Source organism: Nyctereutes procyonoides, unplaced genomic scaffold (assembly GCF_905146905.1).
Source record: "Nyctereutes procyonoides isolate TBG_1078 unplaced genomic scaffold, NYPRO_anot_genome, whole genome shotgun sequence".
Lineage (NCBI taxonomy): Eukaryota > Metazoa > Chordata > Mammalia > Carnivora > Canidae > Nyctereutes > Nyctereutes procyonoides.
The window spans coordinates 14,004,535-14,023,470 of record NW_026575082.1 but is presented as its reverse complement, the minus strand read 5'-3'; the positions used below and the strand labels follow the sequence as shown (position 1 = coordinate 14,023,470).

The 18,936-nt window shown below is 46.3% G+C and overlaps 1 protein-coding gene across 1 annotated transcript in view; it reads left to right on the top strand.

The window, feature by feature from the left end:
- Positions 1-386: 386 nt before the first annotated feature.
- Positions 387-18,936, top strand: part of LOC129514478 (zinc finger CCHC domain-containing protein 2) — a 58,405-nt gene continuing 39,855 nt past the window's right edge. The window contains exons 1-3 of the mRNA XM_055333050.1: positions 387-1,395; positions 15,621-15,732; positions 18,326-18,402. Of these exons, the coding sequence (XP_055189025.1) occupies positions 424-1,395; positions 15,621-15,732; positions 18,326-18,402 (1,161 nt within the window). The 5' untranslated portion in view covers positions 387-423. The remainder of the gene's footprint in view (positions 1,396-15,620; positions 15,733-18,325; positions 18,403-18,936) is intronic.

Genomic DNA, 18,936 nt, shown 5'->3' with positions numbered 1-18,936 from the left:
CAGCCGCTGGGTCCGCACCGGCTCGCGAGGGAACCGCTCGGGCGCCGCCGCCCCAGCCCAGTGCGGACGACGGGAGAGAGGGAGGAGGAAGGAGAACTCGCTCGCTCGCTCGCTCCCACCCGCGCTCGGGCTCCCAGGGCCGGCGCGGAGCCCAGGGGGAGGAGCCGCCGCGGGCACGCCCCGCCTCCGGCCCGGGAAGACGACGCCGGCGACCCCGCCGGCCGGCCGCCGCCCCCCTCGCCGGCCGAGACCCGCCCCCGGCCCCGGCCCCGGCCCCGGCCCCGGCCCCGGCCCCGGCCCTCCGCGGCGGCATGGACGGGCCCCGCTCCTGACGGCCGCGCCGCCGCCTCGGCCCCCGCCCCCCCGCCCGGCCCCGCCCGCCTGCCCGCCCCCGCTCGCATGTCCGCGCCGCCTTAGCCGAGGATGCTGAGGATGAAGCTGCCGCTGAAGCCGACGCACCCCGTGGAGCCGCCGCCCGAGGCGGAGGAGCCCGAGGCAGACGCACGGCCCGGCGCAAAGGCGCCGCCGCGCCGCCGCCGAGACTGCCGCCCCCCGCCGCCGCCGCCGCCGCCCGCGGGCCCGCCGCGGGGCCCCCCGCCGCCGCCGCCGCCGCCCCCGCCGCCGCCCCGGGGGCTCGGGCCGCCTGTTGCTGGCGGAGCAGCGGCGGGGGCGGGCATGCCGGGCGGCGGCGGCGGCGGCGGCGGCGGGCCCGCGGCGGCGCTGCGCGAGCAGGAGCGAGTGTACGAGTGGTTCGGGCTGGTGCTGGGCTCGGCGCAGCGCCTGGAGTTCATGTGCGGGCTGCTGGACCTGTGCAACCCGCTGGAGCTGCGGTTCCTCGGCTCGTGCCTGGAGGACCTGGCGCGCAAGGACTACCACTACCTGCGCGACTCGGAGGCCAAGGCCAACGGCCTCTCGGACCCGGGGCCGCTGGCCGACTTCCGAGAGCCGGCCGTGCGCTCGCGCCTCATCGTCTACCTGGCGCTGCTGGGCTCGGAGAACCGTGAGGCCGCCGGCCGCCTGCACCGCCTCCTGCCCCAGGTGGACTCGGTGCTCAAGAGCCTGCGCGCGGTTCGGGGTGAGGGTTCGCGGGGAGGCGCGGAGGACGAGCCCGGCGAGCGCCGGGAGGACGGCGAAGGCGAGGAGGACGCGGAGAAGGACGGGTCCGGCCCGGAAGGCAGCGGCGCCGAGCCCCGGCCGGGCGGCGGGTTGGGCTTCAGGGCCCAGGAGGAACTGCTGCTGCTCTTCACCATGGCTTCGCTGCACCCGGCGTTCTCCTTCCACCAGCGGGTCACCCTGAGGGAGCACCTGGAGAGGCTCCGCACTGCGCTCCGCGGGGGCCCCGAGGCCGCGGAGGTGGAGGTGGAGTCGAGCAACTTTGCCAGCCCCGGGGCCCAGGTAAGGCGCGCGAGCCTCCCAGCACGAGCGCGAGCCTCCCTGCGGTCACCGCCCCGGCGGCCTCCCTGGCCTGGCTTTCGGACGCCTCCTGGCCGAGCCGCAGCCCGGCGCAGGTGGCTCGGAATCCCCACCCCACGGCTCCCAGCCCCGTAACACTCATTTTCGTTCTGTTGGGCGGTTCGGTTCCACTCTTCCAACCCTTACGCCGCACCCGCCCCCCCCCCACCCGTGCACACTCAGGCACCCGCCATAACAGAATGCTCTAGAAGTCTCTTCCGTGCCGGAGTTGCCACGGAAAACATGGAGCTCCCAGCCTGGTCCCCGTCTCGGAGGAAGGGTCTCGGGACATTTTTGGCCTGGAGCATCCCTCGCCCTAGGTGGTGGGAGAGGTGAAGCGCTAGAGGTGACTGTGTTGGCCTCAGCCTGGCCCCGGGCAGCGCCTCCTCTTTCTCGCCATCTGGCGCTCTGGTTACAGTTCTCAAGCTCTGCCTTAAGCCCGCGCGGAGGTGTCCTGAAGGTGCGCTCCCGGCTGCTGCCCTGGTCTTCAGCACAAAGGGGCTGGGTGGGCCTTTTTTGCTCAGTGAAGGCCTGAGTTTTATTAAGAGGCTCGTTCGGGCTTCTGGCTCTTGCTGCAAGCGTGTTGTTCCCAGAGAAAACCAGACGTGCAGACCTGCGGACTGACTCAAGCTAGAGGAGCAGTAGCGCAGGTTGTCTGGGTCAAGAGCGGGCTGCTTACATCTTTTACCACTGGCATAACTTATTTTCTGTGGGACTAGAGTCTTGCCTGCAGATTTGAGTCCGGGGGTATTTGCTGGGCTTTTAGTAGTTGGCATAAGTGTTGTTTTGTAAAAGTTGTTAAACACCAAAATGTAGGAGACAAGAATCCAGTTGAGTCACTTGTCTCCAACATTAAAGAAGGTGAAATTTTATAGAGCCCCGAAAGCAGTTTAATAATAATCTAGGCCCAAATAAAGTCCTTCATTGTAAGAATTTAATGGAGGAGAGGAGAGTAGGTTTCGGTTAGAGTAAAAACTAGCTGCAGTAAGTTTGTTTTCGTTGTTTACGGCCACTTGAAAGGTAGTAGTTTGGTTGCCATGCTTTTCAATTCAGGTGATCTCCAGGATGATCTATTGGAAAGGGGGATTCCCCCCACCTTACTTTCTTGAAAGTTAATTCAACTTATGTATCTGCTGTCATTCAATACTCTGGAACTAAAACTGGGCATAGTATTTCTCTGAGGGCTGTGTGGACTCAATACCCACCCATTGAATCCAGGAATGTGGGGGCTGGAAGGGATTTAGTGATAATCGAGGCAGCCCCTTCCTTTTTAAAAGGAGGCTTCTGTGAAGTGACTAACTCACATTTTAGGAAATATTTTATCAGACTGCAGTGTAGTAATGCTAGTAACCCAGTATTTTCCTGGTGAGCTTCAGATTTTCTAGTGTGTATTTACTACAAATATGCAGCTGTGCATACTGTTGGTAAAAGCCCTCTTCCACTGTTAGCCTAGTCACTGAACTAATTCCAAAAAGTCCTTTAAGCCACTGCTGTTATTTTTGGAGAAGAAAGCCTGAAATCAGGAGCAATACATGTGTCTTATTTTTTAAAAAAAATTCTTATATACTGTAAAGATGACCTTAGAGCGTAGATACATGAAAATGTCCCACAGTGGAACGGTTGTATCATTCCATTCATATCATTCCAACAAGGCTAACCGATTTCTGAGTTTAACTGCGAGGAGTTTGTTTTTTTCTCCTTTAAATCGTACTTGTAAAGAGAGGGTCGGAAGGCGACTAGAGAAAAGGAGAGGTGCGTGCAAACTAGAGTAATGAGGTTTTTATCTTGACTGCGGTGTGTGGCTTTTCCTGGCAACCGGGGGGCTGGGAGGAGTGGGCCGAGTGAGGCTGGGCGTCCTGCCGTTGCCCTCAGCGCCCCGTCACTTCTCGGGCAGTGCCCTGTGCCGGCGGGTAAATCCTAGGGGACACGCGTACTACAGGTGACGCTGACGGCTATTTTTAGACCCTGGCGGCGTGATGGACTTGGACTTTTCCCGTGTAGCTCAGGGTTACCGGCACCCATCGTTCAGGTCTCCGGAAACTGTTGTGGCTCCGCAGCTTCTGCTGTTGGCGCGGACTCCGAGGCCCTCAGCGGTCGCTCGTTCCGGCCCTGAGGACATTTCCGCGGATCCTGCTGCTCCCGAGCTGTCACTCCCAAGGCGGCTGATGGGGGTGGGTGGATTCGCATCTCGATTCGCCGCAGCCCGGACCAGCTGGTCCTCGGCCTTCCGCCGCCGCCGGTGCGCTCCCGGCGGGGCAGGGCCCACACCCCGGGTCTGTGGGGAGGCGCCGAGTCTGGCACGTCCCAGGGCCCCCCCCTTCCCCCCCTCCCCGCCCCGGTCACGCGTCGCCGCGCACAGGCAGAGCGTTCAGGGACCCGTCCCTCGGGGCTCCCTCCGCCCCCTCCCCGCAAGATGGCGGCCGCGGCCGCCCACGTGACTGGCGCGCAGGCCCCGCCCCCGGGTGGGCGGGCCGAGGCGGGGCCCCGCCTCCGGGGCTCCCTGCGGCCCCCGCGGGCCGGGCGCGCACCACGTGGGGGGAGGCCCGGGCCGGCCGCGGGGCTAGTGCGCGGCCTCCGCCTGTCCCGGAAGTGACCTCTCGGGCCCCGCGTGTGGCCGCCGCCCAGGAGCCCCTGTGCTTGTGGCTGCCCTGGCCGGTACGAGACGCGTGGAGCGGAACGCCGCCTCTGCCTGCAGCGTGAGCGTAGGCCCCGCCGCCCCGCCCCGCCGCGCCGCCCCGCGCGCCGAAGGCTTTCCCGGCGCCCGCAGCGCCTCTGCACGCCCGCCGCTGGTGTGTACTGATGAGGTCATTTTAGAAAAATGAAGGTTCAAGTCGAATTTCACATTGAGAAGTAATATTTTCGAGTTTTCTTATGCGAGTCGGATGGTACCGTGCGGTTCGGAGCAGATGTCACATCGATGACAACAAGCATCGCCTCGTGGAGGCTTGTGCACGAGGTTCCTGGTCTGCAGCCGCCACCGCATCCAGCCCGCGCGGGGCGCCCGAGCCGCCCTGGAGGTGGTGATTCTGGAGGTCGCCCGCTTAACGGAGCTGCGTGCGGGCCGCCCGCCCGTGTGGGGTAGCTGACGACGGGTGGTTTAAAAAAACGAGTCCCTTTGCATTAGGAACCCAAACCAAGTGGCACGTTAGCAGCAGCAGCAGCAACAAAACTGAGTACAGATGCTGGTTTTGTTGTTTCTTTGAAAAGAGAAAGCCAAGCTTCCTATCTTTGCGTGCTTGAAGACACTAGCTGTCCAAGAAAATGGGTATTCTGATTTTGGAGATTTAACCCCCAATTAGCAACGCAAAGGCAGAAAAACCTGAAATGCATAGATTGTCGTTGTATGTTTTTCAACAGTGGTTAATACTGTTGGTATGGTGGCGCCTGTCTCTGGAGGTGTCTTCAGTATCCTCAAAACTTAGTTGCTTGGCAAATAGCTGAATAAAACATAGAAACTGAAAACGTTAGGTAGTACTTAGTGTAGTAGATAGTATTTAGGGTTATTTGAACTCAAAAAAACGTGCTTGAACTCAAGAATTAAGTGGCCATTGTCTTTACAAAAAATCTGTGGAAATAACTCAAGAAGAAGACTTTGCAAAATTGTTACTTTCTCATAGCATAAGTTTATATGGTCCTGGACGGAGCAAGTATCTCAACGCATTTTAATAGTACAGATAACGTACTGATCCTGTTGGGGGCCTGGAAAAGAGAACTCTTCAGAAATGAGTTTTAACTAAGTAAATGCTCCTACTCTAAGATCATTTGAATATGTATGTGACAACCTTAATTCTAGTGAGAGCACAGCTTGAGAGGGGAGAGGTCAGTGGTCAGGATTTCTCTTATTAGGCGCTAAAAAGATGATTTCTAAAAGTGATTTTAAAAAAAATAGCTCTAATCTCCCAGGTAATAAATACCTTAATTTAATTGTTGGCCACTACAGGGAGGTTTTAAACTGAACAGTAACACTGGAGTAGTGAGTGCTGAGGCAGCTTTCCTTCCTCATACCATGGGGATAAGAACGATATTTATGTGAGATTGTTAGGATTAAATGAACGAGTACTTGTAGGATAATGTCTGGCACATGATCTTTGATAAATGTTAGCAATTATAAGTAAAAGTTAAGTCTTGTTTGGAAGGTGGTGGTAGAAGAATCAGTGGGGAGCAGAGCCAAACCTATCTTACGAGAAATTTTCTGTTGGTTTGGCTGCAGCGAAGTATAAAAGCAGTTCAGTTAAAAAATGCCATTTGGAAGAGGCTTTTAGAATATCAGGAATTGAGGATTGTTTTAGTAGCAAATGGGAGTTACTGGTATCCTCCTCCAGTTACTTATATTTTTTTGTGTAGTGATTTTTCTCAGGTAAGAACTCAGGGAAGGTCTTACTCAGATCATAATAGGAGGCGAGGGTGGTGGAGATGGAGAGGAAGAAGCTTCCATCGTGTTAACTATGTGATATGTATATACGTCTTTTGTTTTTACTACCTTTTGTGATTTTTGGAGGGGGGGAGGGGACAGGAAGTGTGTTGAAGAGTGACAGCCTGTTTAGCACTAGAGTTGGCTTACGTTCCTGCTCTGCCACTTGCTCTTTGACATTAACCAGGCTATTTAAATCCCTGAGCCTCAATCTTATCTGCAAAATGGGGATGACTCTCTTTTGAGGTCGTGGTGATTGAATTAACAGATAAGATATAAAATAATTCACATACTGTCTTGAGCATGAATTTTGTTGAGGAAGATGGTCAATGCATTTTTCTTTTCCACTAAGATATAGCCATCCACATTGTGGTATCAGTTGTTTTCAGGAATGGGCTTTTTTTTTTTTTTCCTTGCCTACTTAAAAGCCCATGCTCATGATGTAGTATTTTCCATACAGTTCTCTTTTACCATATCTCTAGCTCGTTTGGTGTTTAGGAAGGATGGGTAATTGGAAAGATCGTGTTTGAGACATTTATTTGGGGCATTTATTTTTAATTAAAAAGAATTATTTATTTTAGAGAGCACAAGGGGTGGGAGGAGAGAGAGGGAGAGAATCTCAGGCATACTCTGCACTGAGTGTGGAGCCAGACTCCAGGCTTGATCCCATGACCCTGAGATCATGACCTGAGCTGAAAGCAAGAGTCACACCCTTAACCAGCTGAGCCAGCCAGGACCCCTAGGGCATTTATTTTTAATATTTACATTGTGAAGATCTGGTATGCTACATATAAAACCAAAGGAAGCATTTCTCTGGGTCACAAATTATTAAAATACATATTCTCTCCATAATGGGCACGGGAATAGGAATGGAGACTATATACATCTTATGAATTTGGAATATCATTAACTCCCATGCAGCCATAATCTACTTAAATCTTTATCCAGTTTTCACATTTAGTTAGGAAACTTTTCTATAATTTAAAACTGTTTTGTGGTTAAGTTATATGGCTTTTTGTTACTTCAGAGCACTTCCTGTAATTCATGCACAATAAAGGAACATTTTATGTTTTTTTGATAGAAGCTATTAGGGATGCCTGGGTGGCTCAGGGCATAATCCCAGGGTCTGGGATCGAGTTCCGCATAGGGCTCTCTGCGAGGAACCTGCTTCTCCCTCTGCCTCTGCCTCTCTTTCTCTGTGTCTCTCATGAATAAATAAAATATTTTTTCAAAAAAATAGAAGCTTACTAAATTGGCCAATTTTTAAGATTATTTTTGTCTTTCCTTGAGAAGCATTCAGCTAAATTTTTTAAAGAGAGAAGCAAAAAAGACATGCACTACCCTGGAAGCAGACTGAGATTTGCTTTTATCGACATTTTTTTTTCCCCATTATGGAGGACTGAGTAACAGCACTCCTTTTACTCACAGAGAATGCTTTGTCACAAAGCCTCCTTCATGCAGTCTATGTACACAGTCACTCTAGAAGGGAAATGCCTATTCGTGTGTTGATGTTACAGGTGGCAGGGCTGCTGGGCACTTGGTAGGCCATTTCCCTTCTGTCCTTCCTATGCTCCAGGGGACATTTGGCCTTGAATTCCTTTCTAAATGTCTTGGCTTGGCTCCTTAGAACTGTTTTATGCTTATTCAAGGAATAATTTGAGGTCAGATTTAGGTTTTAAAGAGGTCACTTTGGCAAGTTGTTTTTAGTCTTTACAAGTTCCAGGCTGCTCAGTAAAAAAAAAAGGGGGGGGGGGGATAGCACGATCATTTCCTGCATATAACTGCTGTGAGGGGGGATCCCTGGGTGGCTCAGTGGTTTAGTGCCTGCCGTTCGCCCAGGGCGTGATTCTGGAGTCCTGGGATCGAGTCCCATGTTGGGTTCCCTGCATGGAGCCTGCTTCTCTCTCTGCCCGTGTCTCTGCCCCCCGCCCCTCTGTGTCTCTCATGAATAAATAAATAAAATATTTAAAAAAAAACCCTGCTGTGAGGGTGAGCTGGATCACCTGTATGAAAATGCTTGGGAAACAAAGAGTAAGATGTATATATCTGTTGATCTGTCGGTTGTTCAAAGAGGCAATAGCAGGGTTTGGTTGCAGTGGGTGAGCAGAAATGCAAAAGTTGGAAGAGCTGGTAGGGGTTGGCTTACAGAGAGCCTGGGGAAAGGGGGTAGGTGGTCAACAGGTTGTAGTGAAATTGAAAATTTGTGTGTGTGTGCGCGTGCTGATGGTGTGTCTTTCTGTCACTTTTCATGTGAATGAAAAGCATGAATCAAGGATTAAAAAAAAAAAATCTTCCGGCCAAATCCAGTTCTCTCTGAGGTACCATTATACTTTTAATCACTCTGATTTGCTTGATAATCTTAATCCTCTCTTCCCCTCATCCTTGCTGTCACCATTTTCTTCTGGGACTTTATTCGTAAAGGATTCTGCTGCTTCAGCCTTCCTACTACCAGCCTTCCCACTTCCTAAAGCAGTGGTTAATCACATCACATATCTTACAGTGACTGATGGAGCCTGGCCTCCAATAGGTCTTTTATTATTTTTTTTAATTTTATTTGTTTATTTGACATAAAGAGCACAAGCAGGGGGAGCGGCAGAGGGGAGGGAGAAGCAGGGTCTCTAGCCTGTTCAGCAGAGAGCTGATGCGGGGCTGGATCCCAGGACCCCTGAGATCACAACCGGGGCAGAAGACAGACACTTGACCAACTGAGCCACCCAGGTGCCCCTCCTCCAGAGGTCTTTGGACTCAAATCCCTGTCTCACTTTCTTCACAGATCCCATCTTCCACTCAAAGCTGGCCTATGCCATTACCTCCTGCATAATGTTTTCTAGAATTGTACCTGTGACTGTCTTCTCATAAGATTCTTTGCTGCTTCTGAATTCCAACAGCATGTATATTCTCTGCTGTAATTTTGGTACTTCTGTGATTTTTTTGTTTTAATTTTTCTTTGAAATAGTCTTATGAAATTGACCTTCCCTGCACATTTTAAGTTCCTCAAAGGCTTAGGCATCGTGTCCTTTCTTTTTTTTTTTTTTTTTTTTTTTTTTGGTCGACATTGCATATATCCTAAAGCTCACTCAAAATTTCTTAAGTTTATTAGGCTTTTTAGATACAGCTCTAAACACCACCAATATGATAAGCTACCTGAAGACAAAGTACATCAAGAAGTGGTTTTTTTTTTTTTTTTGGTCTTGTATGAATTTTATTTCTCAGCTACTTTTAGCAATGTTTGCAGCTCTGTCGTCTAGGCCCAATAGTTTTGGAAATAATGAAAGGAATTGCTTCTTTAGGTAAGAGCATGAAGCAGTATAGATTTGAACTGAATCTTCAGTAAGTGAATGCTGAATAGTTGTATTTATTAAATATTCTTTTAAAATCAGACCTTTTATAGTCCACATTAAGCTTTTTTTGTGTGTGTAGTTACGTAAATTGAGGCACACCTATGGATGATGGTCTTGATAGGGTGGAAAAAAATCATAATTTACAAGCTATTTTCTCATTTGAATAGTTTGTAGTTTGCTGGTGTTGCTCTCCAATTTATGATTTGTTTGAGGAGCAGTGGGAGTCAGATCTGTAGTTGAGATAGTATCTTGCTTAGGTCAGAAGGTTAAAAACTTCCTTTGGTCACTGAAGTGAGCCATCTACAATCTAAGAATTGGGGAATTTTTATGTTTCTTGTTAGGAATCTCTAAATTGGGATAGCTAAGAAACCTGACTTTTCCCCCAGTATAATTGTTTTTTGGAGGAGGAGGGTGTCACATGATTAAATGCACTTGTGGTCCTAGAAGCAACAACAGGGTCATGTGTGTTTTTCGAGTACTTCTTGAGAAAGAGGCCGTCACACTTACGGAGAGGTTGCCTAATGCAAGAGCAGTATTGGGTGGTTTTGTTAGTTTGGAGGAGGTGCCTGTTCTACCAGGTGGCATTAAACATGAGTCCTAATGCAGTGTTTCTCAACACTGTCCTATTTACCAACCTATAAATCACTCACTGTCAAAGATCCTCTTTAAACTCTGTAAGCTTCCATGTCTGCATGGTTCCAGGAACATTTCCCCACTCTGCTGCAGGAGCTGGAGGTCCCTGCAGTGCCATGGGCTGCAGGGTTCTGTGCCCAGGTCTCGCTTGCTCCCTACCATGGGCCCCATGAGTCCCATCCCTCTCATCTCTTGTCCGGTGGGGCAGTGAAGGAGAGGCAATTAGAAGGTATACGTGGCCTGGGGAGGAGAGCACATCCTCTCTAGATCCTCTGATGCTCAGGCTCAGGGGTGTGTTCTTCTCACCTCACCTAGATCATCTGGTAAAGTGAGGATTTAAAGATTTGAGGGCTGCTAGCCCAAGGACATAGCAATTCCTGGTTTAGCGTCCTAGCTAGGGTACAAGAGGAGATCTTTTCCCATCTGTAGTAGGAAAGCAGAAGTTTAGTTGGTAAACACAGATGCCCGTGCTAAAGAAGGGGGATCCTAGCTTCTGCTTAAGCTGTGACCACTACCCCCTCTGCCTTCCATACCATTGTAGTTTGTGGCCCAATACAGTTTATGGTTCTCACCCGTCCGCTACCGATGCCAACTAGAGATGTGCACTATGCACGTTGAAAGCAGAAATATGAAGGGAGTTTTACAAGAACCTCAAGGCGAGTGACATTTTTCTGGGATGAAAACTACTGCCCTCCTCCCCAGTAAACTTCCACATCAGCATTCTTATGCCAGATGGTCCCTGATTGCACATCCTACAAGTTCAATTCCCTGGAAAAGACAATGACATCAACATTTTGAATGTTTTTTTAACTTGTAATAAATTCGTAGAGTTCCTCAAGATACATAGAAAGTTATAGTGATCTTTCCCCCCCATCATCTGGTTCCACCTACCCAGTTCCGGTCCACCCCTGCTTTACCCAGGTCACCACTGTGAGTGCACAGATGTCACGTTCAGAGGAGTTGTATAGCTGCAGCCACAGTGGCCAGGTTCGGTCTGGGGGCTGTGGCGGCAGAGTGCACACAAGTTCAGTGAACTGTGCCCCCATACTCTAGCTAGGGTACCTTTACCCCTGCTTTAACGTGGCTAGTACTGCCACACACATCTTGCTGAATCACCTTACACTTTCTAGCCAAACCAAATGAGAAGTTAGAGCCCCAGATCCCAGCAGAGCCTTGCCGGATGCTGTCTCTGAGCCGCTCACTCTTGGTCTCCCTCTGAACTCTTGGCGCTGCAGGCGTAGGCAGCTCGGCTTTCCTGCGCTGCTTACCTGCCCCACGTTTCTTCTCGCACAGCATTTGCCCTTTCTCAGATGCTAGCAGGTGAGGCAAGGCATTAGCTTGGGTTGGGGCATGCTGTTTCATCAAGGAGAAATGAGGCAGATGCCTTCCCCTTCTACTGCATCCCCTCCAAGAGGCCTTAGGAACGCTTCACTTCTCTCTGACTCCTTCCCCCTCTTCCACCAAAATGCATGAAATTCGACATCTCAGTAAATGTTTCTAATAATGAATCCTTTTCTGATGTTCAAAGCAAGGCATTCTATGAATCTTGCTTGAATAGTAACACGCTTTAGTTGCGACCCTGGTTATTGAAAGAAGAGAATTTAACATCCCTAACTGTGTAACAAGTTATCCCCAAGCTTAGTGGCTTAAACCAGCACCATTTTATTATCATCTCTCCTAGTTCCATGGGCCAGGGATTTAGACAGGTAGCTAAGAGCAGGGGCAGGTGGATGTCTGGGGACTGGTGTGTCCCCTCCATGAGTGTGGTCTCTGTAGTGTGGCATCCTCAGGGCGAGTGTACGTCTTACATGGTTGCTTGGGAGGCCCAGGTTGCTGGGCTTCTAGAGACCTGCCCTCAGCACCTCCCAGTGCTCCTTCCTTCTCATCCCGTTAGTCAAGCAAGTCTTGAAAGCTGGCCGAGACCCACTGGCTGGGGAGCTAGAGCCACCATTCAGTGGGAGGGCTACCAAAGTATTTTTAGCTATATTTGATCCACCACAAAACCTTAATAGGATGTTGTGGTTATATACTAATGTTAGGATTCTAAGTCTCATGTGATGAGTGTAAAAAAACTTCTGAAGAAGTGAATTTTTTAAAAAAGCTTACAAAACTCCTAATTTCTGCTCTTTTTGTTTTTAATAGAAAATACGTCTTGGTATTTTTAAATTTAATCTGCATCAAAGGTCTAGAAGAAACGTATAGAACATTGTTAGATGAGCTAAAATAAACTCCATCTACAGCTTGATCTCAGTTAAAGTGAATGGTGGCCAATGTGACCTTTGTTCTCCATGGCATGTTAGAAGAGTCTCTGTTGGACTGTCCAGCCACTCGACTGTTTCACACTTTCCCCACAATTGAGAAATCTCAAGTCTCTAATTATGATAGATATACATGTATAAAAGTTAAATCTGAGTAATTCTGGAACAAATGCACTGTCCAGCTTGCCTGCATTACGGGACGTGGATTTGAGCTAACCGGGAGCTCTTAGAAGAGGCATGCCTTAACACAGGAAAAGCTTTACTCAGATGAATTACAGAAAGGAGAAGAGCGCACACATTCTTATGGTTTGTGTGTTCCTGTGCATATTTTTGCAGGCTTAGTATTTTAAAATTCCATCTTCTTAATCCAAGCAGAGAAAAATTCTTCTTCTTTTCACCTGGTCCTGACACTTTCATCTAACTAGTCTTTGTAAAATGCCAATTCTGGTATGTCCTCTATAGCGTGTTTTCCTGGGAATCTGAACTTCATAAAGAAAGCGGGTGTGATTTCTTTCTATAAGATTCCATTAAACCAGGAGTTCTCAGATTTATGGCACCCTTCTGCCTTCTCTTAGGGGAGGGAGGGTATGTAGCATGAGGGAAGGGGAGACAGCAAAACGGAGAGCCATTCACTGTTGGGACCAGTGAGCTTGATTCTGACCTCTGTAGCTCATGTGAAGCGTTAGATTAAATTTTTATTAAACTAATAAAATTGTAAATTTCACACATAGTTTCTAAACTTAGTCTAAGTGATTTTATGGCATTGATGCATGCTGAGATGGGGGTAGAAAACTTAGTAGATATTTCATGAGTTGATGAACGTAGGTCCTTGGGAGGAAACTCAAACTCCATTTTTCTCCTGAGGTTATTAAACTAGAGGCCTTTTCCTGGCTGTTAAGGTATGTAATTTCAGACTTTAAAAATGTTATTTTGACTGTGAAGCAGACTGCTTTCTCTTGGTTGCTTCAATATAACATTTGTGGAGACAGCATAATAAAATTATTTTTAAAAAAATTTTTTAAAGATTTTATTTATTCATGAGAGACAGAGAGGCAGAGACATAGAAGGAGAAGCAGGCTCCTCACAGTGAGCCCGATGTGGGACTTGATCCCCAGTCTGGGATCATGCCCTGAGCTGAAGGCAGGTGCTCAACCACTGAGTAAAATTTTTTACTTTTTATTGTGGTTAAAAAAAAATATATATATATATATATATATATGTATATATATATATACACACACACATATATAACATAAAATTATATTTATATAACATAAAAATTGTCATTTTAACACAGTTTTGAGTGTATAGTTCAGTGGCATTAAGTACTTTCATGTCATGCGACCATCCCCACCACTCATTTCCAGAATTTTTCGTATATCTCAGGTTGAACCTCTGTAGCCATTAATCAAATCCTCCTATGCCCCCTCTCCCTCTGTCCCAGTCCATCTGACCTCAGGGCCCTGGTAACCACTGTTCTACTGTCTGCCTTTATGACAGTGATCATTCTAGGTACCTCATGTAAGTACATGTATATACACTGTTTGTTCTGTTGTGTGTGACTTACTTCCCTTAGCACAATGTCCTCAGGACTTCTCCATGTTGTAATATGCATTGGAGTTTTATTCCCTTTCTAGGCTGAATAATATTCAGTTGTGTGTATATGCCACACTTGTTTGTTCACCCAGCAGTGGACATTGGAGCCTCCACCTTTTGGCTATTGGGAGTAACACCCCTGTGAAAAAATGATTTGCTCAAGTCCTTGCTGTCTGCTCTTTGGAATCTATGACACCAAGGAATGGAGTTGGGGGTCATGTGGTATTTGAGGACCTTCCGCAGTGGCAGCACTGTTCTATGTCCTTACCAACTAGTGTCCAAGGGTTCCAGTGTCTCCACATCCTCACCAATAGTTGCTGTGTTCTGTGTTTTTGGATACTAGCCATCTTAGTGGGTGTGAGGTGGACTATCATTGTGGTTTTGATTTCCCTAGTGGAAACTATTGTTTTTGGCATATTTTAAATTTGGATTCGAAGGTGTTATTTTTAATTTATGAACCATGTTTGAGCAGCGTAGAAAAATAATTCTATAAAAAATAACTGGCATATCCAGCCAAACTCCTTCCAGTTAACACAGGTATTTGGGAGGATGACAGTGCTTTGTTTCTATTGATTTTTGAAGTACTTACACCAATGTTAGGCAAATGCTGTTTTATTACTTTGTAGTGAGTGATTTTATGGTCTGGATTAGGATAGGGGTAAATTTGTCTTTGCTAGAAGAATCCTTGTGGTCTACCTTTTAAAAATCATTAATATTGAAAATTGGCAAATGCCATCATGCCAAATACTTTGGAAGTTGGATTTGACGAAGAGATCTGTGCTGTCCTTCTCCTTAAGTGGTTCTGTGTAGACAGATACTTATTTCCTTGGGTTTCTACAGGAAGACAAACTATAAAGCTGAAGCTTAGTTCCCAGGAGTATCTGATGCGATGTTTTATTCCCAGAAATAGAGCTGTCAACTGGCAGCCCATACCTATTGTCAAGCCAGCTTGCATGATTAGACAGCAGAACAAAATATTTTAAGTTAAGATTCTTGGGAAGTGTAGAGTCTCCTGTTTGCCTCATTTCTAAATTTACACGATTTTTAAAAATCTGTATTCTTGCAGATTTGTCAAATTGTAATTATCTCTTGAAACTGAGGTGTTCTGTTCTGAGTAGTATTTTGAGATTCTGAACATGAAGAAGGGGTAAGGTGTGAGTTGTGATAAAGAACAGTTTTAAGGCGATTTTTCTTTTTTTGGCTTAAGCAGTGTGTTGTAGGAACAATATATGCAGGACACTGCTTCAGATCTGGAGAGCTGTGTCTAAGAGAAGCAGGCCCTTCCTGACTCCAGGGAGTAGTGTTCCCAGGAGTAAACCTTCCTCCAGTTTGCTGATGACAGTGATTCGCTGAGCAAACTCTGATTTAGAGCACCTAGTTGCTGGTGGGTGGTTTAACATTACTAATGGTAAACTCACTGTCCATACTTGTTCAGAAAGATTTGGCAGATATTGATGATAACCTTTTGTCAAACTTTTTCCTACCAAAGCATCTTGTTAGACCATCACTAAAATGAAGTAGTGAATAAAACTTGCATAGTGATTAATGTAAAAAATAAAATTCCCTTATGTATGGGGAGTTAGCCTAAAGGATAACCTCTTTTATATGTGTTCCTTTGATTCTGGTTCACTTTGGTTAGAATTGACATCACTGGGGATTCTGAGTAATAATGGGCAAATATATCCTAAGATCTGGGCCAATAAATAATTGATAGACTATTACTATGAAATATTGATTCCTTTTCCTTACCGGTGAGTGCCAGTTTGTGTCTTTATGCCCTTAGTGTGTAATCACCTGTTTGATCTCTAAAAATTACATTAAAATGGTTGCTCTTAACAGTTTGAGACTTGACTCTGGTGTATTTGTGTGGAGCTTTTACTATTCTTAGTCTGTGGAGTAGATTAACATGTGCCCCTCTTTCTCACCTAGAATGATTCTGCCCATGGTGATTACACGCAAAGTAACGAGGCCAGTTTACTAGAACAAGCCCCAATACCTCATGATGGACTTCCTGTGGCACCTCATAGAACCCAGCGAGAAGGTATGCTATGTGGTTCATAAACTTATGGGGAAGGTTGCAGAGTGCTGTTTACATTGGTTGACTCTAACTCTTCTCGCTCTCTTTTGGAGTAGAGAAATCCTGCAGGACCTAGGTTCTGCTCAAACGCCAGCCCCCCCCCCCCCCCCCACTTTTTTGAGTCTGCATCTGGGCTCCTGCTTTGCAGCATTTGGCCCGCCCTGGCTTGTGTTTACTTGGTTCTGCCTTGTGGTCGACTGGCTTAAATCTAGTTGTGTACTTTCAGAGGGCTAAAAAACCTAAATGGATATAGTATAGTGCCTTATCTGGAGAATGTGCTCAGCATTTACTGAAAAAAGTTTTATGGAAGTTCCCTGTGAGAAAGTGAAGAAATTTCTTTGCAAGCCCATGCTTCCTGCAGTAATGCAGTTTTCAAGAGGGTTGGGATGGGGGAATTGAAAGGACATTGTCATCTGAGAAGAAAGGAGTTCAGATGCTCTCTTCTCTTCGTATTTGGAGAGTCCATTAACCTGAGGGGGAAATGATTGAGGAGAAAATTGAAATGGAAAACCTAGATGCCACCTGGGTAGCCTAGGACGAGTGAAGCGTGCACAGTAGGCATCAGACTCGGTTATGGCAGGTTCCAATCAACATCATTTTGTCTCCTTTCAGTCCCAAGAATAATCCTTTTTGTGAAATACATTTTTCCTCATAGAGGAAATAGGTATGAATGTTTAATGTTTTTTAAAAAAAAGTCTACATAATTACCTATTCCAGACTATCTCAGACTATTAAACTACTTGACTCATAGACCCCTTCAACCATGCTCACTGCACATGTGAATAACCTGAGGCAGAGTTTGCATTACAATGAAGGTCCTTTTTTTTCTTTATTTTTTTTAATAAAAATATTATAGGAAAACAAAAGACTACATCAAAATGCTAACAACCATAAGGTGGTACTATAGATGATTTTTCTCATGTTCTTTATTTTTAAATGTACATAATTTCTGCTTCTTAGTTTTAATTTAGGAGGACCGGAGTGTCTGCCATTACTGGCCATTCCTCACTATTTTCTTTTGTCTTGCTCATCTTGATTCTGAGAGATCTTGGCAGGTGGAACCCACAGCTAAGGCTGAAGACCTAGCCATATTCTCTTACCCCAGAATGCCCTAGTGGTCCCCTACCCTTAGCCCATTGATTTGCAGAAGTAGAGCTGCTTTGTATTTTCTGAACATAGATTAGTTCAGATTTTTTTTTTATTAAATAGCATCACCCTTTACATAATTTAATAGAAAAGCTTTTGAAAACAGCAGACCCTCCCTGCCCCACTTTGGCCTTTCTTATACTGCAGCAGTTGTGAGGCTTTTCGGCTATGGCTTTTGAGATTTTCTTTTGTTTCCGTCCTCAGCATTTCTCACCCACTGAAGGGAAGTTATCCCAGAAGCCAGCCACCAAATGCCATGTATTTGGAACGTTGGCTCAAAACACTGGTAGTGGTATCTCCTTAGTCCATCAGGAATGCCCGCTTTCCAGAAAATTTCTGTACCTTATGTTTCCTGCTTTCTCATTGCTCACCACCTGTGATCTATTATAATCTTAATTCTTCTGTATATTTCTGTTACTTTGTAATTCTACTTCATATTTTAACTTCTTCCTCTCCAAGTAAATCCTTTCCTTTTCTTCTCCATCTTCCATCCCCTGAATTTAACAGTGACCCTCATCTGTTGAGTCCCCCTCCTAACTTCCCTGTGACCTTTCTCATGTTCATTACTACCAGTCTCATTATTGCGTACACGCTGTCTCTTCTATTTATATCCCAGGGCAACAGTTTTTCTTTTTTTTTTTTTTCTTTTTTTTTTCCCCCTCAAGTCCCTATGTAATGGTTAGTAGACTGGCTCTTTTCAATTTGTAAAGATACTTCCTTCCTGACAGGTACTTCTATAGAAGGATGTGTTAAGTGAATAGTTTAGAGGTTTGCACATTTGCTTTACTTCATTAACAAAGCTTATCATCTTACCTCGTTCAACTCAGAGTTATTCATGTAACTTATGACCACTATTTTATCTGGGCAATAAATTGTGAAAAATGTTGCTATAGTGAATCTCTACAGTTCATTAATAATATTGTTTGTAACATCATTATATGATATTAAGGGTCATGTTGAGAACAACAGTTTTTAAATTCCCAATTGGAAAGAAATTTTTATCAGTTTTACATATTACGTTTGAAGGTTTTTTCCAATTAAAAACTATACTTTCCAGTTTACACCTACTATGCATAAAAAATTGAATAAAGTGCTCTATTCATGGTAATTGGAATAACAGGTAGTTTTGAAGCTTATCCTCTAGAAAAATAATCTTTCCTATAGGTGATTGATTGGTACTTAAGACACTGGGAACTACTGAGGCACTCGGCCCGCTGACTGGATATAGAACAAAATTCATGCATGAATGCACGTTCCTGTGCTTCTGCGTTTTTGGGGGTTTTATTTCATTATTTAAGATCAGTAGTAAGGATGAAGGTGACTAGCTTAATGGGTTAGCATTTGTCAGATTGGGGACCTGAAACCTGCGTCTGGTCTCATAGAACAAGTCCGCGTGTTTTCTTTCTTTCAGCTGTGCACATTGAGAAGATAATGTTGAAAGGAGTCCAGAGAAAAAGGGCTGACAAATACTGGGAATACACCTTCAAAGTAAGCCCCTTTGCCCCCTACAGATGTCTTGTGTACTGTGCTACATGACCTTTTGGGAAAAATGAAAATTGACCTTTGGAAAAACAGGTTTGCTAACTTAAAAAAAAAGCTGTACGTATACATACATTTGTCTTAATGAAGATGTCCTGTTTTCAGTCTGTCCTGCATGGTTTGCCAAGGTTTTAATCGTATCACATTAAAGTTAACTAATGATTTTATTAAAAAAAAAAAAGTAAGAGCCTTCGTTAGAAGGTGTAAGATGTATCTTTAAAAGTAAAAGTAAACGTTTTCACTAGTAATTTTAAAATCAAGATCATGGGCATTGTCTTTTTCTGGCATGGTCTTCCCTGATTTTTTTTTCTCCTCCTCTTCTTTGCTCCACAAAGCTTCTCTTCCCTGGCCTTTGTTGCCATGTCCTTTCCTGTCGTTCTGCCCATCAGACAGCGGTCTCATTAACCGTAGAGTCCAGCTTTGTCGCTCCCCATGCCTCCTGCTCGCTTGTTGACTGTCACGTGGATTCCTTGTCCACACTTC